Source organism: Marmota monax, unplaced genomic scaffold (genome assembly GCF_021218885.2).
Source record: "Marmota monax isolate L192 unplaced genomic scaffold, Marmota_monax_Labrador192_F-V1.1 WCK01_AAM20220418_F8-fsc00138, whole genome shotgun sequence".
NCBI lineage: Eukaryota > Metazoa > Chordata > Mammalia > Rodentia > Sciuridae > Marmota > Marmota monax.
Window position 1 is genome coordinate 2,223,466 of NW_026692763.1, and position 26,181 is coordinate 2,249,646.

General features: G+C 34.5%; 1 protein-coding gene across 1 annotated transcript in view; it reads left to right on the forward strand.

Moving 5' to 3' along the window:
* The window catches only part of Cpd (carboxypeptidase D), a 69,359-nt gene extending 43,814 nt beyond the window's left edge, over window positions 1-25,545 (forward strand). The window contains exons 9-21 of the mRNA XM_046446890.2: window positions 3,491-3,593; window positions 4,247-4,389; window positions 5,868-6,037; window positions 8,345-8,668; window positions 10,438-10,633; window positions 13,474-13,609; window positions 15,333-15,464; window positions 16,265-16,360; window positions 16,466-16,530; window positions 18,496-18,627; window positions 19,271-19,456; window positions 19,751-19,850; window positions 21,415-25,545. Coding sequence (XP_046302846.1) covers window positions 3,491-3,593; window positions 4,247-4,389; window positions 5,868-6,037; window positions 8,345-8,668; window positions 10,438-10,633; window positions 13,474-13,609; window positions 15,333-15,464; window positions 16,265-16,360; window positions 16,466-16,530; window positions 18,496-18,627; window positions 19,271-19,456; window positions 19,751-19,850; window positions 21,415-21,641 — 2,010 coding nt within the window. The 3' untranslated portion in view covers window positions 21,642-25,545. The remainder of the gene's footprint in view (window positions 1-3,490; window positions 3,594-4,246; window positions 4,390-5,867; window positions 6,038-8,344; window positions 8,669-10,437; window positions 10,634-13,473; window positions 13,610-15,332; window positions 15,465-16,264; window positions 16,361-16,465; window positions 16,531-18,495; window positions 18,628-19,270; window positions 19,457-19,750; window positions 19,851-21,414) is intronic.
* The last annotated feature ends 636 nt before the right edge of the window (window positions 25,546-26,181 follow it).

Below are 26,181 nucleotides of genomic sequence, written 5' to 3' on the forward strand. Positions count from 1 at the left end.
TTTTTTGGAAGGACACAAGTAGAGTAATAGCAGAAGAATGGATATTGTTTCAATCATTGAAATCCAAATTAAGTGACCAGATTCTGCACATATTCCCATCACATTCTGTGTTAATTTTCATGATTTTGCTTTTCAACTCCATTGAACTTTATGGTTCCTTAGCTTTTCTTTCTTAAGACAATTGAACTTTTTGATTTCCCTTTCTACCAAGCCTGGGCCCATGGATGTATCTTCAGTAATGGTCCTGGGGATCTTGTACACCTCTTTGATATATCTGCCTTCCCAATATCCAATCCTCAGTAGTTGCCACCATCCCGATAAGTATAACCCAGAATAGTCATAGAGTCATGGCAATTTGCTACACTCCACATGTATGCTCTCTAACCCCAACTGAGCCTTCAATCCTAGTTGGAAGCATTTCGTATTTGGCTCTTCTGACCCTATGGTGGGTCTAAGCCTTCATCCTCTACTGTTCTAGTTCCACTCCTCTTACTCTCGGTAGATCACTTTGCATTGAGCTAAAATACAACTCTGAGTAACTTGGTATGAGTTCATGTAGATTCTGCCTTTTCCATTACTATTTGTGTGTGTCCTACTCTTATTCTCGTTCATTTCTTGATTGCACTGCATCCTGCCTTCTCTGAAATCTTAAGCCTTCGTATCTTCTATTAATGGGATAGGTGATCATTAAAGTCCCCAGTCTTTACTCACAGCCTTTTTCCCCCCCTTGGCTAATAAGCAGCTTACCTAAAAATAAGGTCTTCCATTAGCTTTAATAAACACCATAAAGATACCTTTCCATAATTTTTTATCCTTATGGTGCCAAATTTCTCAAATAATTTGGGGAGACTTCTAAGTGGCCAAAGACAGTAATGGATATGTAGCAGTCAATCTCCCAGAATTTTTCCCAAAATGATATAAAATGACTTTACAGCTACCAAAATTCTGCCCTTGGTATTACAAAAGATCCTGAAACTGCAAAATAACTGTGAATTAAAAAAAAAAAAAAATCAGGAAATCCCTACATGATCTGCCATGTGCTGGTTTCACCTTTATCCTAGCATGCAGCTTTGTGGTAAGGAAAAGCTGACTGTGAAAATCTATGGGAGAAGACAGAGAGGGGGGCTAATGAGGGTGGACTTAAAGGTGATTTGGAATGACTGCACATTATATATGTTCTAGAGCCAAAAATATTAAAAAAGGAGCAGAGCAGATATGAGCACTGAAGTACTAGAAAGAGATTTCAAAATGCATACAACTTAAAGGAACTGGTGTGATTTAAAGGGATAAGCAGTTTAAAAGGACGAGTACATTTAAAGGGAAATCTTCCAAACTCATAGCTCCTGGTAGAAGAAGAAAAAAAAAAAAAAGAAAGAAATAATAAGATGCCCTTTGGCAATTAGATGGTGAAGAGGAAAAGAAAACGAAAAAAGGGGTAAATGTAGAGTTTTACAAGTCAGAAAAAGACCTCTAAAGTCCAAGGCCTTATAATTTCACCCTTACCACCCAAACAAAAAATCACACTGAAGTACCTTTACTAATTATGAAAGAAAAGGGCATCATTTAACTAGGAATCATGTAAAATAGCCCAATATCATAAAAATGAACAAGAGGAAGATAAAGTTCATGAAAACTATTGCAAAAAGTCAGGAAATAAAATTTTACACATATAAACAAGGAAACCCTCTTATTACCAAAAAGCAATCAAGAAGCAGAAGAAAATTATAAGTTGGCACTCCAAATAGATTAATTATACCCAAACATGTATTGAGAATATGAAACAAAATCTTTACTACAAATAGTCAAAAAATGAAAACAAAGGAGGAAGGGGACAGACAGAATAAAAGAAAGTTGATGGTGTCCAAATTATCTATTTTTTTTGACATTTGTGCTTTTGGTGTAATATCTAGGAAATAAAGGTTATTCCTATTTTTTCCTAAGTATTTTATAGTTTTAGTTTATACATTCAGGTTTATGATCCATCTTGAGCTAATTTTGGGGTACAATGTGAGGAAAAGGTCTAGATTCATTCTTTTGCATGTGGATTTTCAGTTTTCTCAGTATTGTCTTTTTGAAAAGATTATATTTTGCCCCTTGGTTTGTAAAATAAGCCTCCTAGAACCATTAATATATCATGTCATCCATCAAAATAACACTTTGAAGAAAGTCAAAGTGTTATTCGTTACTGTCTTAGAACTGTGGTGTCCAGAGTTAGCTTTATACTAGATGATCCATTAAGATGCAAGAAGAATGTTAGATATTCTATTTATATTTTTAAATGTATGCTTTAAATTTAAAATTTTATCCACATTTATAGTATACATATTATAGAAAATGTATGACTGGCATTAAATAAACACTCAATAAGTAGTATTTATTATGATTATCTCAGTGATTATTAATTTATCCTCATTTCCACATTTCTGAAGCCCCTATCATCTATTGAAATGTACCTGTGCTGTGTCCTATTCTATTAGGTCTATAAAATTATATTTCCTCAATTCTAAGATGCCATCAATTGTAGTACAGATCATTGATTCAATAAAAGTTTTAAAACATAATATGCATATTAGTCCAATGGTACACTAATATATATGTGTGTGTGTGTGTGTGTGTGTGTGTATGTATAATATAATTAGATGAATGGATAGATAGCTATTGACGGAAACGTAAAGATAGAGGCACAGAAGATCATTGTACAAGCCTTTCTTGGAAAACCAGAAAACAAAAGAGCATATGTACAAGCTGGGCACAGTAGCACATGCCTGTAAAACCAGCAGCTCTGGATACTGAGTTAGGAGGATTGCAGATTCAAGACCAGCCTCAGCAATTTAGTGAGATCCTGTCTCAAAATAAAAAATAAAAAGGACTGGGGATGTAGCTCAGTGGCAAAGCATCCTTAGACTCAATCCCCTCCCTGCCAAAAAAAAAAAAAAGCAAAGCAAAAGCAAGCATGTCTACAATTGTTACCGAGTGTTATGAGATCACCAGCCTTTAATTGGTATATTAAATTTCTGGAAGGGGACTATTCATATATTTTAAATTTAAAAGGTTAATTCTCAAGGTGGTGGGGAAATGGGAAATTATTATTCTTTTCTTCACACTTTTCCTTTTTCTATTTCCAATAGAAAGAAGTGAATTTTTGATCATCTCTCAAATCTTAATTTCTTCCAGGAAACTTCCCTTGCCACTTTAGTAAGAAGTAATATTTCTGTCCTCTGGATTCCAGTAGCATTTATTTGTGTCTCCATGGCAGTTTTTCTTCCCCTTCATTGAATAAGCAATTGTACATGTACTGGATGCCAGACATTGGGCTAGATGCTGAGAACACAAAGACACAAACTGTAAAGTCTCAATGCTTCCTATGACCCCATCTCCTCACCTCCTACCCCCTTACATAATCTATTGTAGTCATTTTTATTATTTTCCTATGTTTTTTGATGGGGACACTAACAAATACAAATAAAGATTCTTTTTTCTCTCCCCCCAGGAAAATTCCCAGATGTTTCAAGGCAGACCTTGCAAGAATATATACCCTAATGAATATTTTCCTCATGGAATAACAAATGGAGCTAACTGGTATAATGTCCCAGGTAAAGATTACTAAGGCCTTAAAACTTGGACTTTCTACTTTTCTAATCTTTTTTAATTTTGAGAGAAAATCACTCTTTTAAAAAATATTGTTTAGCTAGGTGCAATGGTATATGTCTGTTACTCCGGTAACTTGGGAGGCTAAGGCAGGAGAATCACAAATTTGAGGCCAGCCTGGGCAACTTAACAAGACCCTGTCTTAAAATAAAAAATCAAAAGGACTGAGAATATAGCTCAGTGGTAGCTCACCCCTAGGTTCAATTCCTAGTACCCCTCCCACAATTGTTTAAATAGTTTAAAACATTCAAATAACCTTTTCAGCTATTTTGAATTTGGTGCTTTTTGACTTTTGAGCAAAAGTAATGCACTTTAACTTAATAAAAGTGTTGTACTTGACTTCTGGCTATTGTAAAGAACCTTACATTTACCAGTAGGAAGAATATAAGCTACACTTGAATTCTTCTTAAACATAGAGTCCAGATGTTTTGCCTGGACCACAAGCATCAAAGAGCCCTCCTATGAGTGCCATTATTGTTTTTTAGCCAGTGCAGATCCAAAATGAATTTGGCTTTTTTACTAGGTACTCATCCTGCCTTTTAAGAACTGAACTATTTAGACCTTCAGAGTAACTTATTTTAATTTTTTTGTCCTTTAGGTGGTATGCAGGACTGGAACTATTTACATACAAATTGCTTTGAAGTAACTATTGAACTAGGTTGTGTGAAATACCCATTTGAGAAAGATCTGCCAAGGTTTTGGGAACAGAATCGAAGATCTCTAATCCAGTTTATGAAGCAGGTGACTATTCAGGAGTGAAGTATAGTTTCTTTCAAGAGCAAGAAGATTTTCGTGTGGACACATGGTTTTCATGTAGTGATTTTAGAATATACCCTTTTGAATTTCAGCTTGTTTTAGTGTATTTACCCAATCTTTGTATTCCAATTTATTTAGTACATTTATGTAGAAAATTCATGGATGCAAATAAGTTTATTTGTTTATAGGGAAAAACATTTAAAGGAAGTAATTAAATAAACGAGGTGCAATGGTATATGCCTATAATCCTAGCAACTTGAGAAGCTGAGGCAGGAGGATAGCAAATTTGAAGCCAGCTTAAGCAATTTATCAAGGTCCTAAGCAACTTAGTGAGATCCTGTCTCAAAACAAAAAATAAAAAGGATTGGGGATGTAGCTTAATGGTAAAGTGTCTCTGGGTTCATTATGCAGCTCCAAAAAAAAAAAAAAAAAACGAAAGAAATTAAGGTAGTGACATTTTGTTCTAATGTTCACTTTACCCTGACCTTATCAAAGGCCAACATAAAGTGTTTGTCAAGTGATATATGGGTTATAGGGTAAATATTTTTATTCTTATTGCCAGTGATTTACTGTGAAATGATTAATTTCATTTTGTTTGGATATGCATGGTAACTTATAGGTAAAAGACTATAAGAAATATGCCTATGGTAATTAGGGTAATCTAATACATTGTACTAGTACTTTTCTATTTTAATCCCTAAGTGGCACGACATAAAGTCTGGGGGTAGGTACTAATATTTAAAAACATTTTATTCTGAAAAAATGTAAACATTCAGAAAAGTTATAAGACTAGTATAATAAACACTCATTCCTACACCTAAATTTAACAATTTTTAATATTTTTCTCTGTTTGCTTTTTATATATGAAACTCATTTCCACCCAGTTTTGGTTAAACTGTTTCAGTATAAATTGGAAGTGTTCAGGTTTTTTACCCCAAAATATTTCAGCCTCTATCTCTGGTATATCATCTCCAAATGCCATAACCCATTACCAAAAATTAATAATAATTCTTTGATATTACCTAACACCTAGTCCATATTCAAATTTCCACACTCATCCCCAAAATGAATTTTATAGCTATATTTTTATATTGCATTTATTATTTCTTTTTACTTTCTTATAGTCCTTCCATTTTTTAAAAAAATGATGTTTTCTTTTTAAAGATGCCAAGGCCTATTTTCTTGTAGAATATCCTATATTTTGAAATAGAATATTCCAAAATTTAAACAATGTTATTTATATTTTCATGATATAGGTAAATCTAGCCTAGAAAAAATTGGCCTTTAGAGACTAAAATGTTTTGTTTAATGGGCATTTACATTTAGCCTTACTCTGAAATCCTAAATTCCTATTTGTTCCATTTGTTTACATTATTACAATCTGTTAATTTGGATATGAGCTCCCAAAATAATTAGATGATGATCTTTACCATTAAAATCTGGTATTCTTGTCCTTTATCCAGGTTCATCAAGGTGTTAAAGGATTTGTCCTTGATGGCACTGATGGCAGGGGCATATTAAATGCCACCATTAGTGTTGCTGAAATTAATCACCCAGTGACTAGTTACAAAAATGGAGATTACTGGCGTCTCTTGGTTCCAGGAACTTATAAGATCACAGCATCTGCCCGAGGGTGAGTGATGAATGCTTCAGAATTGAGGGATTCGGATAAGACAAACCTAGTTCCATTCTGGAGGATTATTTCCACAAAACGTCCTAGAGAGCCTGCTAAGCAACATAAAGTTTAGAGCTGGTTTCACTACCCCCTAGTGGCAAAGTGAGTACAGTAACTGTCAAGTATTAGAAATCTGTGGAATTACTTACCTTTATCTTTCTCCACTCTGATTTCCTGTTCCCTGCTCAGATGCAGAAGCCATCATAAGGGATTTCCTTCACTATTAGTATCAATTCTGGAAAGTACCTGTTATAGAAAAAGAAAATACCCCTGTTCTGGTGCATACTGTAGTCACACTGTACTTTACATTGATTCTCTTTCAAACAAAGCCTTTTAAAACTCACACTCATTTTTTACTATTACACATTTGCCTTAAAGCTTCAGTGAAATTTTCTCCTGATTGCAGGTTCTCTGAGGCCATTTTCAATATTTTATTTTTACAGGTTTTCTTTCACAAAGACTTACTTATTAAACTTTTTTTTTCCCTTAAAGCCTGGGTCTCACTTTTTGGCTCAGGTTAGTTTTGAACTCCTGGGCTCAAGGGATCCTCCCACCTCAGCCTCTCAGGTACCTGGGAATATAGATGTGTACCATCCCACCTGATGTAGGTTTATTTATTTAAAAAGAAAGTGAATTTATGACTTTTTAATTGAGGGGGGAAAAGAAACTCTAATTTTAATTTTCTTCTACAAATGACTTAGAATCGGAACCACTTGACTGTTTAATCTGAAATCTCTTATTTTTACCCATTATACCACTTTTCAAAATATTTCATGTTTTGATAAGTGTGTGAACTACCACAAGACAGTTCCCTCTGAGCTTTTTTCTTTTTTTTAATTCATTCTTTTTAGTTGTATATGACAGTAGAATGTATTTTGACATATTATACAAACATGGAGTGTAATTTCCCATTCTTATGGTTGTACATGATATGAAGTTACACTGGTCATGTATTCATATATGAACATAGGAAAGTTATGTCCGATTCATTCTTCTGTCTTTCCTATTCCCATCCTCCCTCCTTTCGCTTCATTTTCCTTTGTCTAATCCAATGAACTTATTCTTCTCTCTCCACCCTACTTATTGTATGTTAACATTCACATATCAGAACATTCAGCCTTTGGCTTTTTGGGATTTTCTTATTTTCACTTAGCATGATGGTATACAGTTCCACCCATTTACCCATAAATGCCGTAATTTCATTCTCTTTGTAGCTGAGTAATATTCCATTGTGTAACCAGTAAAACTCCACATTGTGTACAACCACAAGAATGGGGAGTTATACTCCATGTGTATATAATCTATCAAAATACATTCTATTGTCGTGTATAATTAAAAAGAACAAATAAAAAATTTAAAAATATATTCCATTGTGTATGTGTGTGTGTATGTATATATATATATATATATATATATATATATATATATATATATATATATCTCACATTTTCTTTATCCATTCATCTGTTAAGGGCACCTAGGTTAGTTCCATAGCTTCTGGCTAACTTATTTCTGAGGAGTTAGTTTAAAGGCCCATTAGAGTAAGGGTAACTTTGTGAAGACATCAAGACACTTATAGTTATTGTTACCTTTTAATTTTTTTTATTTTTATTTTTTTTAAGAGAGAGGGGGGGGAATTTTAATATTTATTTTTTAGTTTTTGGCAGACACAACATCTTTGTTTGTATGTGGTGCTGAGGATCGAACCCAGGCCGCACGCATGCCAGGCGAGCGCGCTACTGCTTGAGCCACATACCCAGCCCTACCTTTTTATTTTTTAAAAGGCTTTCAAATATCTGATGATCCTTAAATGGAGGAGTTAGAACCTTACACTAATGAGTAATGAGGTCTTTTCTGTTTTTCTTCCTTTTGGCAGTGTTAGATATAACTAAAGCAGTAGGGTATCTGAGAAGTAGGGCAACAGTGATGTGTTTGGTGGTGAATGTTCTTAAGCTCTCTATCTTTTCCACCCACATACCCCGATGGCAGACAAGTGAACTTAGATTCTAAGAGACATGGGTGTCATCTACTGCAAGCACAAACTTTTATTTGAAGTCATATTTTTAATCTTAACTCATTCATATTTGACATGAATGTCTGTTTTTTTTTGTTAATGTTTTAAAAATTCAAATTATCTCCAAGTTAAAAACTTGATTCTTTTGGAAAACAATTTACATTATTCCAAGGATTCATGTGTCCTCCTTTCCCAATACTTGGATACTCCAGCTGAAGAAGCATGGCTCTGATCTGTCTGCTTTATTATAGGTATAACCCAGTTACTCAGAATGTGACTGTCAAGAGCGAAGGTGCTATTGAGGTCAACTTCACACTTGTTCGATCCTCAACAGATGGGAACAAAGAATCAAAGAAAGGAAAGGGGGATAGCACCAGCGCTGAAGATGCGAGTGACCCAACTACTAAAGAGTTTGAAGCTTTAATTAAAGACCTTTCAGCTGAGAATGGTTTGGAAGGCATTATGTTAAGCTCTTCCTCAAATCTGGCTCTTTATCGATACCATTCATACAAAGACTTATCAGAATTTTTGAGAGGACTTGTAATGAACTATCCACTTATTACAAATCTTACCACGTGAGTGTCAACCTTCTTATTACTGCCTTTTCTTTTTTCTTTAAGAGGTTTTATTCAGCATCAGCCACCTTGAACGGGTCTTATAATTTATTTAGACATATTTGGGAGCTAAATGTACAGAGAGCTGGAGTTTACTTATTTTGCAACAGATAGTTGATGGAGATCTTTTAAACAATGAATCTATGAGGAACATTGGAGGAGAATTATTTGTTAGATTAGCAATGTATCACCCTGAGGCCTAAGAAAATGTAAATTTACTTTTCCTAATGAATGCTTAATTTTAACTGATTTCAAACCCTTTCTGCTTTTCAGCTGCCATTCACATACTAACTAAATATTATTTGGTTTGTTTTATTTCACTAGTGACAAGGGAAGGAATTTGGAACTATGAGCACACCTGTTAGGACCATGTGTAACCTTTTTCTCAAATCAGAAAATGAAGTGATTACTATCATTTCCTGTACGCTTATCTTTATTTACAGTCAGTTACCTGAAACTTTAGATACATATTTGATTGAAGCTTCTTGGAAAAATATGTAGTACTAGTTTATGTAAAACTGATAACTTTGAGAGCCTTTTTCCTTCTTTTTATGGCACTTCTCTGCATTACCCGTTTTACTATAGGTCCTCTTCTGGTCTTGTTACAGTTAACTCCAAAAATGTTTCCATGATTAGTTGATTCTTATGGTTTGTCTGCTGTGGGTGGGGCCTTCATGTTTTGCTTTGAGCTTATAGTTCTCTTTTGCATACCTAATTAACATTATCTAGCCTTTTTTTTTTTAATCTCTCTTCATTGGTCCTTTTAATTTTACCAGAAAAGCTTCTGAAATTCTGATTTATACTGTTTGTAGATACAAAGTGTGATGTTTACTTTGGCAATACCAATTACCTCCCTTCCTTGACTAATTCTTGAATATTTCTGCCTTGTTCAGGTTTTAAAATCATCCATCTTAGTGCCATAGAGAAGGTATAGGCTTTCTTATTTTAAAATAATCCCCAAATTTGGCATTACTTTGCTATCTATTTAGCTTACATTTTTTTTAAAACTTTTATTTCAAGATGTGCTTTTCCATTAACTATTTCCCCCAAATGGGGCATACCTGATGGTGGTGGGGGACAGGAGTTTTAGGTGGAACACTAGTCGACAGGCAGTATCATTGAATGACATCGTGAGAAGGCAATAATCTTTTATTCTAATATCCTTTCTCAATTTAATGTTAGTACATTTTCCTGTCTAACTCTAGCAAATCTCCTCTTATATAAAAGAAAGAAGGCCTTAAGCTCACAGCTCTTGAGCAAGCAGAACATTTCATTGTTTTGTTTTTATTGAATTATTTTTATTTCAAAACTGATGTTGTATTTACAGTAGAGTATAAATTGTCTTATTTACATATATATGAATTTAAAAGGGAGGTTCTCTACATATATTTCAATATTTCCATAATGAAAATTTCAGTGAGTTAACTTAAAAGACATAGATCATAGAAGATGGGACAAATGTTGTGAAGATGGTAGAAAAAGGACCAAATTTGGAGGAATGCTGAGTGAAATCAAATTCCTTCTTAAATCTGATACTGTTTTGCTTGTATTTGACTTTCTTTGGTCAAGGAAACCAATTTTCCTAAGGTTTTCTGACATAATGACTTTTGCTGTAAAGACTTTTTTAAAGCATTTTTATGTTTTATTTTCATTTTTATTTTAAAAATACATAAATCAGTATTAATATTATAATGCTTGCTAACTTGCTTTTTGTTTCTGGCCTTTGAAAGTTTGGGACAGAGTGCTGAATATCGTCACATCTGGTCTCTTGAAATCTCCAATAAACCCAATGTTTCTGAACCTGAAGAACCAAAGATTCGTTTTGTTGCTGGTATTCATGGAAATGCTCCAGTTGGAACTGAACTGCTTTTGGCTCTGGCAGAATTTCTCTGTCTGAACTACAAAAAGAACCCAGCTGTTACTCAAGTAAGAGATAGTCTGTTTTGACATGCTTTCAAAGGAAAAAACTACCTGGGTGCAGTGGTGCCTGCCTGTAATCCTAGCAATTTGGGAGACTGAAGCAGGAGGATTGTAAGTTTGAGACCAGCCTCAGCAATTTAGTAAGACCCTGTCTCATATTAAAAAAAAAATAAAGAATATAAAAGTCTGATGATGTAGCTCAGTTGAACAATTCCTAATCCCAGTGCGGGGGAGGGGTGGGGGGAAGAGTTCAGTGACATGGATGTCAGGATGTCATTTAAAATTTTTATGTTTCTTAAATTAGATTTTACACTGAGTACATTGTGTTACTCTTTTAAAAATGAATGATCTTTGTATATGCTCATTGTTAATAGTATCTTTCCATTCTTTTCTTTTTGTGGTGCTGGGGATTGAACTTGAGGCCTCACACGTGCTGGGCAAGCACTCTAGCTACATCCCTAACCCTCTATTATATATCTTTGTATATATTAAGAGGCAGAGAGGAAAAAATTCTAAATGTTGGCATTCAGTTCTTTACTCCTTTGTTTAAGCCAAGGTACCCTTCTAATTTTTACTTACCGTTTTATATGTTCTAACTAGAGGAACTTCCACTTTTAGTTGCTTGTAACTAGAACATTATATTGGAAAATGTAGTAAAAGTCATAATTTTTCTTTTGATGTAATACATAAAAATTGTTGGACATACTGGCTGCTAAAAGACTTTACAAAAGGTGGTTTGGCGTTGTCTGCTTTAGCCATTAAGGACTACAGAAAAGAATTTTGATTCAGGTGCTTAGTCATATAAGTATAAGGAGCCTAGTTTGGTATTGTCTCAGGGAAAAGAAGGAAAGAGTGCATTATTCTAGAAGACTCATTAATTGTCATTGACTTTAATGAATTTAGGAAAGGGAAAAAGAAGTAGTATTTGTTGAATATATACTGTGTTCAAGGTACTATATATTAGATACTTTACATATATCATTAATTTAATTCTTAACTCTGTGACAATGATTATCTCCAATTACAAATGGAAACTGATTTAGGGTATTTGTTAACTTATAGTATATGTTACAGTTAGTTGTTGGTAGAATTGGATTTAAACCCAAGCATAGAGTCTATTTTGGTGTCCTTTCTTTGTCCTGTAAGTCAATAAATAAATAAATACATACATGCATACATACATACATACATACATACAAGAGTGTCTCACTCTAAAGCCCCATGGTTTTCTTGTAACATACTGCCTTCCCTAAAAAGAAATTTTGGAAAGAATCAATGTCATGATCAGGATCAGAAGCGACCTGTATAACCAGGTAAGCTGAACTTAAATCAGCCTTGCAAAAATTATTTTACCAAAAAGTCCATTGATGAGTTGCAGATAGTATCTCAAAGATATTTTTTCTTTTTCTTTCTTTCTTTCTTTTTTTTAATGAGAGCATATCTAAGACAGTGGTTTTCAACCCTGCTATGTGATAGGAACACCTGGGGAGGTTTTAAAAAATATCAATGTTTGGACTCTGTCCCCAGAGGTGTCAGTATTTCTTTAAAAACTCCTCACATTCCCAGAACCTTCAACCCCGCCCCCTCAAAAAAAATCTACTTAGATTTATGTTGTATTGTTCTGTTTGTGGTACTAGGGATTGAATTCTGAGCCTTTTGCACGCTAGGCAAGCTCTCTACCACTAAGCAACACCTCCAGCCCATGTTATTCATATATTTAACCATATCTGTGACCTACTGGTCTTATGGTTATAAGAGATGATATATCTTAGGTGAACCACCTAACTGAAATTTCAAAACTCCTAGTTTATGAGAACTTGCCTTACTGATTTAATTGGACTTGAATTGCACTCATAAGTTGACATCACTTTAGAATGCTTTTGTCTTGAGTTAAGGCTCAAAGTACCCAGAGAGTCCCAGTGGCTCAGGAGGCTGAAGCAGAAAGATCACAAGTTCGGGGCCAGCCTCAGCAACTTAACGACCCTGTATCAAAATAAAAAATAAAATAAAAAGAGCTGAAAGAACTGGGGATGTAGCTCAGTGTCAGGGTATTTCTGGGTTTAGGGACTGGGGTTGTGGCTCAGTTGTAGAGCGCTTGCCTGGCATGTGTGAAGCCCTGGGTTCGATCCTTAGCATCACATATAAATAAAGAAATAAAGTAAAACATCCACTGGGAACTAAAAAATATTTAAAGAAAAACAAAAGTATCCCTGGGTTTAATCCACAGTACCCCCCCCCCAAAAAAAAAAGAAGAAGAAAAGAAAAGAAAATATATACATACCTGGTAATCTGCCAGTGGTAAAACACAGGTTATACTTTAAAAAAACGATCTTCCCCAGGGAAGAGATTTATGAACGAATGAATTAGAGTCTCAAATATTTTTAACGTATAATTATTACCAGAGTAAATAAGTCAAAGATCACGTATTCTGATTTATTGTTAGAAATTTTAGGTTTTGGGTTGTAAAACAAACATTCTGTGTTCTAATAACTCTGCAATCGTAGCACAAAAATAGTCACATGTAAACAAATGGACATGATTGTATACCAATAAAACTTTACAAAGGATAGAAGGCAACAGACTAGATTTGGGGTGCAAGTATTGTTTTCTGACCCCTGTTATATGTCATCAGGAGATCCCTGGGAACATTTTACATAGTGGTTTTTTGCTTCTTTTAAAATTTATTTGGAGCAAACGGAATTTTATTTTACTTTAAATTTTTTTCAATTTAAATTCCTTTTAAATTAACTGTATTTAAAATGAACAGTGAGACTCTCTATTTGAGGCACAGGAAAGTATCTATTGATTATACATGAAGCTAATAAACTTATTGATTTCTGTTTTAGCTGGTTGACAGGACCAGGATTGTGATTGTTCCTTCTCTAAATCCAGATGGGCGAGAGCGAGCGCAAGAAAAAGAATGTACTTCAAAGACAGGACAAACAAATGCCCGTGGAAAAGACTTGGATACAGATTTCACAAGTAAGACTACTTTTTACACCATTAAAGTGCTTTGGAGGGCTGGGGATGTGGCTCAAGGGGTAGCGCGCTCGCCTAGCATGCGTGTGGCCTGGGTTCGATCCTCAGCACCACATACAAACAAAGATGTTGTGTCTGCCGAAAACTAAACAATAAATATAAAAAAAAATAAATAAATAAATAAAGTGCTTTGGAGATAATTCTCTTTCTCTTTGCTAGGAGATTGGTTGATGCCATTTTGTTGGTTGGTAATGGAGTACTTTCATATCTAAGTTATGATTGCAAGGTATAAATAAATATAGACACCCAAAAAACATTTTGAACTTTTCTCCTTTTTCATATGCAAAAGTAATTCAAGTTTTTTAAAATAGAAATTCAATCAATATCATTGGGGTATTTCATCACTGGCTGTGTTGGATGTGTATTCTGTCCCTCTTCCCTTCCCTATATGTGACTTACACACACATTGTCATATGTGGATTTTGAGGAACCTGTTTTTTATTTGCTTGAATGGGATTGTCAGCTCTATGTATTTTTACTCTGTAACTGGTGATTGAACCCAGGAACGCTCTACTGCTGAGCTGCATCCCCAGCTTTTTTAATTTTTTTTTTTGTGATCCTCCTACCTCAGCTTCCAAGTTGATAGGATTGTAACCTTTTTCATTAAATATATGATTAACATCTTTCTATTTAAGTACTTATAGACCATTTTCACCATTTTTTCCACATTTTTTATTGGTGAATTATAGTTGTACATATTGTTAGGATTTATTGTTACATATTCCTACATGCACACAATATTACAATATAATTTGGCCAATATGACATTTAATTTATGGCATTGTATGCCATTAATATATGGCAGTTCTTTAGTTTATTCAGCCATTTTCTATTGGTGGATATTTAATATGTTTCTATTTTTTGCTTTTACAAACAAAAAACACCTATTTTTTAAAAATTTTATTTTATTTCAAAGGTAGGTGGTGTATTTTCTAAGTTGGTATTGTTTTTATTGTTGTTGTTTGGTACTGGGGATTGGACAGGGGAACTTTACCACTGAACTACATCCTTAGCCCTTCTTATTTTTAATTTTGAGGCAGGGTCTCTCTAAGTTGCTGAGCCCCTCACTTACTTGCAGAGACTGGCCTCAAACTTGCAATCCTCCTGCCTTAGCCTCCCCAGTATCTGGGATTATAGGCACCCACCACCATGCCTGTCCCTAAATTATTTATTTATTTAATTTATTTTGGTACTAGGGATTGAACTCAGGGGCACTCAACCATTGAGCCACATCCCCAGCCCTTTTTTGAATTTTATTTAGAGAAAGGGTCTCATTGAGTTGCTTAGTGCCTCACTGTTCTGAGGCTGGCTTTGAACTCCTCCTGCATCAGTCTCCCTAGCCACTGGGATTACAGGAGTGCGCCACTGTGCCTGGCTTCCCTAAGTTACTTTTAAAAGCAGGATATGCACATCTTTTTTCAGTAAGAATTTTCTTAAGCTTGTTTAACATAATTAATTATACACGTTATCCTGAAGTATGTAAAACTCAAAGTAACCTACCTTCTAGAATGTGTATTTCTTATTTGAGATAGTAGTTTATGGAGAAATAAGTATTTACAAACTTCGTAAGTCAGCATTTTGATTGTGTTCAAGTAGAGAATAATTTTCTGAGATACACTAAAATTTAGAACTTGGTATTTCATATTTGATCTTTCTTTTTTTTCAGATAATGCCTCCCAGCCTGAGACTAAAGCCATTATTGAAAATTTAATTCAAAAACAAGACTTCAGTCTTTCTGTTGCTTTAGATGGTGGTTCTGTGCTAGTCACATACCCATATGACAAGCCAGTACAGACAGGTATGTTCAATGTTATTTCACATATATACTTTTTAAGCATAGGTGGAAATTCCAAGTAAAATAATATTCCTTCTAAATTTTTTTAAATGATGAGTATTTGACCATATTCTATGATGAAATAGCTAACCCAAAAAGATTGTCTATGTTATATATAATATATATATATATATCAACAGTTCAAACAGTTACTTGAAGATGATAGTTCAGATTTATGAAGATATAGCTTAGAGTCTAGCCATCTTGTTCAAACATCTGTTCAGTTCAGTATATGATCATTTATTAGGCAATTATATGTGTAGATATTCAGAATAAAAATTCGAAAACAACACAATACCTGCCATAAGAAACTCTTGTATACAAATCAAATATTAACAGTATAGAATTGCCCTCCCTTGCTTTCAACCTTGACTGACAGGTTGCAATTTTGTGGTGAGTTGAACAGTTGCTTGTTTGTGCTGTTTTTAGTACATCTTATAAGGGACATTGTTATTGGAGGCAGTTTGTGCTGTTTTTAGTACAACTTATAAGGGACATCGTTATTGGGCTGCAGTTTGCCATACCAAAACAAATTTGTATTTTAGCCTGTAACATAACTTCACCATTAGTACCTTTGAATGTAAGGATGATGATTATCTTCTGTGCCTGATTATCTTGGGCTAAACAAAACCATGTAACTAATTGTAACTCCTTAGTAAGCTTCAGCATGTTGCAAGATTTATTAAAAGAAAATGAGTTATATTTATGATATTGGATTTGGACAAAACTCTTTTAGATTTCTTATGATTTTTTTCTTTTTATAGTGGAGAACAAAGAGACTCTGAAACATTTAGCATCTCTTTATGCAAATAATCATCCATCAATGCATATGGGTCAGCCCAGTTGCCCAAATAAGTCAGGTAGATATTTTCCATACCCTTTGTTACTAATTGTTGTTATGGTTGCTTTGGGGAGGGTCTTGCCTTATGATCTTATTGGCCCTACATCTCTCAATGCTTTTATAGATGAAAATATTCCAGGAGGAGTAATGCGTGGAGCAGAATGGTACAGTCACCTGGGCAGCATGAAGGTATGCTTTATAGAACGTAGTTAGAATAGAATTATGAATATTGGCCACTGAATGAAAGAATAGGCAACTTTTCTGATATAGCAAAGTGAATGGCATCTGTCTCATGGCTTTCTTGACATGCTTAGGCTTAAATTAACCTGACAGTAATCTTTTTTCCCCTCTGGCCATTGTAACAATTTTTAACTGTATGATTTAATGACATTCATTATACTTACATTGTCCAACCATCACTGTATCTATTTCCAAAACTTTTTCATTGTCACAAACAGAAATTTTGTATCTGTAGCAATAACTTCCTATTCCCCTCTCCCCACAGCCCTGGTAATACTAATATACTTTATGTCTCTATGAATTTTACTATTCTAAGTATGTCATATAAGTGAACTCATACAATATTTAACCTTTTGTGTCTGACTTCTTTCACTTAGCATGATGTTTTTAGAGTTCATCCATTTTGAATCATGTGTCAATACTTTATTCCTTTTTATGGCCAAATAATGTTCTAATCTATGTATATACTGCATTAATTTATTGATTCATGAGTTGATGGACATTTGGGTTGTTTCTATCTTTTGACTGTTGCAAATAATGCTACAGTGAACATGCAAGTGTCTGTTTGATCCCTTGTTTTATACCAGAATGGAAGTTGAGTCTTACAATAAATCTATATTTAACTTTCTGAGGAACCACCAAACTTTTCCACAGCCACTGAACCATTTTACATTCCCACCAGCAATATTCAATGATTCCAATTTTTTTATATCCTCCCCAACACTTGTTACTTTAATTATAACTGTCCTAACTGGTGTGAAGTGGTATCTTGTTGTTTTGATTTGCATTCCCTGATGACTAATAATATTGGAGCATCTGTTCACATGCTTGATGGCCATTTGTATATCTTTTGGGGGAAAATATCTATTCAGATCTTTGACCCATTTTATAGTTTATTTGCTTATTTATTTATTTTATTTTGATACTGGGGATTGAACCCAGGGGTGCTTTACCACTGAGCAACATCCCCAGCCCATTTTTTATATTTTATTTTGATACAGGGCCTCTCTAAGTTGCTTAGGGCTTTGCTGAGTTGCCAAGGCTGACCTTGAGCTTGTAGTTCTCCTGCCTCAGCCTCCTGAGCCTCTGGGATTGCAGACATGTGCCACTGTACCCAGCTCTTTGACTCATTTTAAAACTGTATTGTTTATCTTTTTGTTGTTGACCTATGAGGATTCTTTATATATTTGCATATTAAATCCTGACCAGATATATGACTTGCAAATATTTTCTCCCATGTTGTATGTTGTGTTTTTAAATTTCTTGATCATGTCCTTGGATGACAGAGAGGTTTTTTTTTCCCCATATTTTTCCCTTCACATTTTTTTCACTGGTGCATTATAGTTGTACATAATAATGAGATTTGTTGTTACATAGTAGTACATGCACACAATATAACCATATAATTTGGCCAATATCCTCCCCAGCACCCCCCTGACATACACACTTCTCCCACCCCTGTGACCCTTTCCTCTATTCTCTGATCTTCTTTTGCTTTTCATGTGATCACCTCCCCTCTTTCTTTTCCTTTTTCCTCTCTGGCTTCCACATATGAGAGGAAAACATATGATCCTTGATCTCTTGAGTTTGGCTTATTTCAATTAACAGGTTCCATCCATTTTCCTACAAATGACATAATTTATGTTTTTATGGCTGAATAAAACTCCATTGTGTATGTATACCACATTTTCTTTCTTTATTTATCTGTTGATGAATACCTAGACTGGTTTCATAGTCTGGCTATTAGGAGCTGACATGTCTTCAACTCATTATTATACAGAGTGGTTTATTTATTTATATTTGCTGTAAAATGCATTACAGATTCTCTGTTTACAACACCCAGGTTTCCTTTTTATTCCATTTATTATCTTTCTTATCAATTTGCCTGTATTTAATTTTTACTTTATATTCCAGGATTATAGTGTCACCTATGGCCATTGCCCAGAAATCACCGTATACATAAGCTGCTGCTACTTTCCTAGTGCAGCACAACTCCCTTCCCTGTGGGTAGAAAATAAAAGATCTCTTCTTAGCATGTTAGTAGAGGTGAGTCTTTCTTTTTCAACTAAGAAGCATACTCCCAAGAGTATGTTCAACCTTTATCAAAATATTGTTTTTGTCTTTTATAAAAAAATTATATTTTTTATTTTAAATACCACAGTTCGTAAAGAGATTTGTTCATGTTATATTGTCTAAATAGATGTCATGCATCCATATATCTGAAATCTGCTATAATTTGACCTTGTGAGATGTTGCATGTTCTTCAATCTGGCTGTCACACAGTTCCTGGAGTCAGGGTACTATGGTGGGAAGGCATTGGAAGATTGGGTCCTAATGCTTTAGGCTTTGACTATTATACCAGAGTTGTCTTTTATTTTATCTCTATCCCTATGACTCTGAGCATTAAATGAGTAACAAATGTGATCAGGGTCAAGTGGGGAAGAAGGAATATATTCATTTGTTTGTCTTTAGTCATGTCTCATCTTTTGCCTCAGAATATCTGGCATGAAAACATAATTTAAAAAAAAATTTGTAGTTGTAGATGGACAGAATGCCTTTATTTTATTTGTTTGTTTGTTTTATGTGGTGCTGAGGATAGAACCCAGTGCCTCGTGCATGCTAGGCGAGCGCCCTGCCACTGAGCCCCAGCCCCAGCCCCACATAATTATATTTTAATCATTTTTTTTAGGTTCACAAGGGAGTACATGGATTTGTTAAAGATAAGACTGGAAAACCAATTTCTAAAGCAGTCATTGTACTCAATGAAGGAATAAAAGTACACACAAAAGAGGGAGGTTATTTCCATGTACTATTAGCCCCAGGTGTCCATAACATCAATGCCATTGCTGATGGGTACCAGCAGCAACATTCACAGGTAAGAAACTCAAATTGAATAGTATTATGTAAATTCTTCTTCTTAATAATACTTCTATTTATTGACACATGAAAGGAATAAATAAATAAAAAGTGTGACCACTTCTTGATTACGGTAACTTGTTATCTTTTGGTAGTCCCTTTGGCAACAAAAGGGAAATTTTTATAGCATTTTGTATACTTCAGATGACAATGAATCATTTCTGTGGTTTGCTTTAAAGGCCCTTGAAAATGTGGCAGGGATATAATATGCCTTAAGTAAACTTTTTCATAATGTTGCATTTTCTCTTTCCAGGTCTTTGTACATCATGATGCAGCTAGTTCTGTGGTAATAGTCTTTGACACAGATAACCGGATATTTGGTTTGCCAAGGGAGCTTGTGGTAACTGTATCAGGTAAAGAAATTTTGACTTTTAGTATTTGAAGTTAGAACCAGTCTTGCTATTTCAATTTGAGAGTGGATCACCTCCAAAATCACTTGCAGCTTATCATTTTTTTTCTAGTGTCTCTTTATCTAATCATGACTTTCCTAAATCACTGTTTTCCCATGTTCTCCTGGCTTGCCCCCTCAGGTGTCACCTCCACAGAGAGGTCCTTTTGATTACCCTATGTCACATAGTATCCATGTCACTATCTCTTCCCTATGTTTTTTCCATCATAGCACTTAGAACTACTTGCCATCATATTTTTTATGTGTGTGTGTGGTGTATACATATCTGTGTATACATATGTGTGTATACATATGTATACATATATTTACACATATATATTTATACTCATTTGTCTATATTCCATCTCTCCCACTAAAACATAAGCTGTGGGTAGCGTGGAGTTCATCTGTATCCTTAGAACAGGTAGTGGGTTTTAATGAAAAGTTGTTGAATGAATGATTTGCCCTATATTTGCCTTTGACTTACATTAGTTCTGGTTTTCCAAGATCCAGGAAAGAGGAAATGTTTGGGTTTTTTCTAGGTTTAATTTGCACATTGTTTGAATTACTGAAAGGTAAGGAAGAAAAAAAAAATGTGATAAAATAACACTTAGCTGTTTTTTCTCTATATAACACAAAGGACCTTGGTTCATTTTTAAACACAACTTGGACTTGAAGCAGAATTACTAAGTTTTATTATAATATGTATATGGAAGAGAACCTTGGAGGAAAGAAAGTGGTATATTAGGAATGTGGTACAATCATAGATCCTATAATGGAGCACTGAAAGAGTTCTTAGCTTGAACCAGATAAAAATGTGAAAAACTTAGTGGTTAAAGACATAGTAGCTAGGATTCATCCATGCTTTTAGTCTGGCTCTGCCACCCATTAGCTATTATTCTATTACTATTGTAACTAAAACTCTTATTTTGATTTTAAATAAAGAAGAGGTTTGGGATGAAATGAAAATTCACTAGAAAGGAAAAGTGGAAGTCAATGATTGATAACAAGCAGGTTGCTGGTCTAAGGGTGTAGCTCAGTGGTAAAGCACTTGCCTTGCACGTGTGAGGCCCTGGGTTCGATCCTCAGCACTACATAAAAATAAATAAATAAAAATAAAGATATTGTGTCCATCTACAAGTTTTATATATATATATATATATATATATTTTTTTTTTTTTTTAAAAAAAGCAGGTTGCTTAACAACAGTATAAGTTCATTGTCATAAAAATAATGTGTGTACATACACATGCATAAATGAAGATCAGGAAAAATATGCACTAAGGTAATTGAAGATGACCTCTGGGTAAGAAACGTAAAGATGTGGATGTTTTTCATACTGGTTTTTATTATTTTCACTCATCTGTATTTTCTAATTTTGCATACTGTACATGTACTGCTTCTACCATAATAAAAGGTGGTTCTTACATACATGAAATAAAAATAAACAAGGAACATATTTTAAAGTGCCATAGTAAGTAGCTGTTTATTCATGTGTACGTCCCCACATAATGGTTTTTGTTTGGCAGGAGCCACCATGTCAGCATTGATCCTAACAGCCTGCATTATTTGGTGCATCTGCTCAATCAAGTCCAACAGACACAAGGATGGCTTTCATCGGCTCAGGCAGCATCATGACGAGTATGAAGATGAGATTCGCATGATGTCCACTGGCTCCAAGAAGTCGCTCCTAAGCCATGAGTTCCAGGATGAAACGGACACTGAAGAGGAAACATTATATTCTAGCAAACATTGAAAAATACACTTTGCATATCTCCCAGCATAAGTACCAAGCAAAATTACAGTTCCTCTTGGGAGACACTGCATTAAGAGGAGAGACTGTCTTGCTTCTTCAAAGAGCTTTGGGAAGTTAACCTGCTAAATCTGTATTCTCTGTGAATTTCTCTGGCAGTGTTGAACTTCCCTTCATTAAAGTACTCTTAACCTTTTTAAAAAATCTGATTTCTATTTATGCAGCAGAGATGGGACAGCCACTTTGTTTTTCTTCTTAATTTAAGACAAGCTATTTGGAGCTTATGTAATAACAGCATAAAGCCAACTAGTGGATGTTGTATTTGCACACCAGGTGTTTACTAGTGGCTTTAGCTTTTTTTTTTTTTTTTTTTTTCTTTCTTTCTTTCTTTTAAAGGCCAAAAGAATCCAGACACATTAAAGCAGGGACAGCAGTCAGATTCTGACATAAAGCTTTAAAAACTCAAGGTTTTTCTCAACCTACTGAGGAGTACTCTTCTCTAGTTATTAGATAGCTGGAGTTTCTCTTATTCAGGTTTAATGGATTGAATGATTTTTAAACATATGTAACATTAGGAAATGAATAAATGGGCTTCCGCATTTGTCTTTCTACCTGTTTCCAGGCTAGATCAGAACTGGTGGGCTGTGCAGTAAGCAAGATTTTACTACCTACCTCTCTTGTAAGGTTTAGCAAAGTTCTAAATATACCCATTTTAAGGGAGAACTCATTGACTTTATTGTGCAAGGTCTGAATGTCCACTTGAATGGAGCTGAGAGGGAGATCCAGCAAAAGGTGAAACTCATGTTGCCTGTCTTTTAACTTGCTAAAAATCCACAGGTGCTGCTGCTTTTATCTGTGAAGCACTAGTTTAATCTAGGAATGCCTAATTCTTTAATATTTCCTAAATTTGAACCTTTTTCTATGTTGGACACCTATGGTTTTCAGATGACCCGGCCATCTACAAGATCTGAATTCTACTGAAAATATCTGGAAGTGTGGAAGAGACCTACTTGCACATTCTTAACCTATCTTTGAACACAAAACATCTACACTTCGTGCTCCAGCCTGAGCCTTCACTCAGTAATAGCATACTATCATTAAAATAGCTCGGCCAGTCTTGTTCACATAGTCCTCTGCAAGTGATGGGGTTCTTTGTCCTAATGTTTCATTTGATGGTCTCTCTCTCTCTTTTTTTTTTTCCTGACCATCCAATTTTGTTAAAAGTTCATTTGAAAGCTTTTAGTGATGGCTCCCTCCATTTAAAAAAAAAAGAAAAAAAAAAGTGTAAACTATGGACTGCCGTGTGGTTTAACACTGTGGTGTGAAAGTGTCATCTTCACTGCCAGTCAGGCAAAGAACTGTAAGTTTTGCATTTTATTGTGTCTGTCTTATACAGTGGAAATGATGCTTTTTGTAAGTATGAGTCTTACCAATGATTTAATGGTTTAATACCTTTGAATGTTTTAATGGCCAAGTTGCTGCTGAACTTGTACTAAATCAGGGGATCAAAAAACTAGCTCTCATCTTTTCAAATTGTGTTTCATATCCATTAATGTATCAGTTATTCCAAAGCTTTTATGTGGAGTTGTTTACTCCATTCACCTAGGTCATTCAACCAGGTTTTGTGAGAAATACATCCAAAGTGGCTTTATAACAGAGATTTTGCTTAGCATGAATAATGAGGTCATAATATTTGTTAATAAATGTTGGTGGTAAGTTTGAATGACTTAAGGTTAAACCATTTTGGTATTAATCCTGGTATTACAAATCTACGTTCTGCCACCTCATTCTCATATCACCACATTCACAATAGTTTGTGGGATGCTAATATTAAATATACATGACTTAATTTCTTCTAATAACACTTTATATTTCCTTAAAGCTTTATTTTCAAGAGTGCAAAGTCAGAGAACCAACACAGGGCCTACTAGTGGCTGGCCCTGCTTGGGACATTGCAACTAGAAATTAAACCAAGTTGATACAACAGCCTTTGCTTTAAAAGCAGTGTTCTTCACTAGAGGACACCTTGACATTTACTTCTTTCTTGATTAAACATGTCTTTAACATATATCTCAGTGACTAAAGGCCATGCCTTTTAACTATGTATAATTTTTTTTTAATGAACACACAAATAGTTCTTGAAGTAGTTTTTTCCTGAAAGGAAAACCAAATTCTGCCATAAGTTTTCAGTCTTTAATTACTTGCTAAATAATGCATTTAGCTGGAAAACAAGGCCTTCTCAGCCTGTTACCTATGAACATGAATGTACAGGATCCATGACTACTAAGACTGTATTTTCAGCCCTGCTCTGTCTTTTATTTGTGGATCTAATCTAATATTAGACCACATTAACAACTGAAGACATTGAAGCCATATGGGACGGGGAATGCATTTTTTCAGTGTTTTTCCTAGAAACTTTCCATTTCCTTGGAGTCATGTAGGCAAGTAAGTATCACAGTATTAAGAAATGTGCCCAAATCTGAGTTGTGCCTTTCTTTACTCACAAGGCATGGTTTTGTCCTGACGATCAGTCTGTAAGCCTTCTTCCTTCCCAGCTCCTTAATAAAAGCAAAGTGATTGAGTAGGTAATATTCGAAGTGTCTGCCTGTATAAATGTACTAATTATGTGGTTCAAAAAGATGAGCCCAAGCAATTCCAGAGAGCCAGACTCTGGTTTTGATGTAAATTTGTTGAAACACTTGGGTACTAGTGAGATCCCATCCAGTTGAGAAATGCTTGCAATTCTCATTGAAGGGAATTTGCTTTGGGACTTTGTCATCTTCCAGAAAGGAAACATTGTATTTTTGACCCAGTGTGATTGGTCAATCTTTGGTAACTTTCATTGAATGGGATTTGCTAAATTAGTGAATATTGAACTTAAAACTAATTATGAGTTGACAAATAAATAAAAGGTAGTGCTTATGTCTGAGCTTATTGTGTTTCTGAGCTCACACAAGGTTACTCAGTAACCATGACCTGCTCCTCCATTTCCATTTATTCTCAGCATTAAATAGTTTTATCTTCTTGATGCCAGAAGACACTTGTGCCAAGTTTTGTCCCTTGCTGTATTAAAAGCTTCTTGGCTGTGAATGCTATGATAGTGCCCTATATTATGGTTCTCTGGTGGAACTGTTTTAACACTAGCAACCCAGCATTTCCCCTAAGTCTTTATTGTTATTACTAAAAATCCCAGTATGGTTAATGTTCAGCAGCTTTCTATCAACTTTCTGATAACTCTTTGGGTTTTGGATTTGTTTTAATTAAAGCAGATTGGGGGATGATTAGGATCCTTGATTAATATCAACCGAACTTGGATTTCTAGTTCATGAAGAAATCTAAATCTCTCCCAACACTCAATTCTCCTATTTTGGGTAATAATTCCATTAGCTTCCACTTGACTTTCAGAATATTGTCCTGGTTGATTTCAATTTGATAGATTACATTATAAAATTTGAAAGTCAGTTACCATTTTGAGGCAATTGGATACAAATTATGTAAATATGTACGATTATGATTTTTATAAATGGCATAACATGAGTGTACTAGCTACATTCTATGCTGGCCATGATGCAGATTTTCTGGAGGTATAACATAATGGTATTTTTTTAATGCTCTTTTCACCTCTCTCTTTTTTTAGAATGATGCTCCCCAGCTCTAGAACTATATATATATAGCTGTTTATATGACATGCCCAATACCCATTCATCTCAAGTGCTACAGTCTGGTTGATTTCATGCACTGTGCCTTCAAAATGAAATTTTTAAAAGGGACTTTAAATGAAGTTGAATAGTAGTTTTAAAAAGTCAATCTGTGTAATTTATGTGAAATCTTAACTGTAATGAGGTCCTTTCTGTTTTTTATATGTAAACAGATTACTAATCCTGTATAAAAGTTATTTTATGATGTTTGTCTTTGTGTTTTGTCTCATAATCTTTTATCAAAAGGAATAGGTCAGACAGAGTTATAGTTCCAATTTGAAATTTATATATATCTAATTTTTCTGCCTATCCTAGGGGAAAAATAGTACCAGGATGGGAATTCAGAGTGTCACCTATATAATGTTTCTGTCTTTATGAATTGACTTGAAAACTTTGTTCTGAAGTATTCATGGCATATAGTCGCCACAGTTCACTTCTGTTTTGTAATTCACTAGATATGTTCAATTATTCTACAATGTCACAACAAATAGTAGCAATCCAGCATTTTAACAGTATGCTTTAACACTCCCTTTTATTCCATGCCCTATCTTTAGGACATAAAGAAGGATCAAAACGTAGTTGGGAAAGATGGGTACACACCTGTAATCCCAGCTATTTGGGAGGCTGAGGCAGGAAGATAATAAGTTGAAGGCTTGCCTGGGTAACTTAGGGAGATCTTTCTTGAAAAAAAAATTTTTTAATTCCAAAAGGGCTTGAGAATGTAGCTCTGTGGTAGTGTTTGCCTAGTATTCACAAGACCCTGTATTTAGTCCCCAGTACAAAAAAAAAAAAAAGTTGAAAGGTTTACCTAGTTTAAACTTGTTAAAATTTTAGTCCAGAGCTGG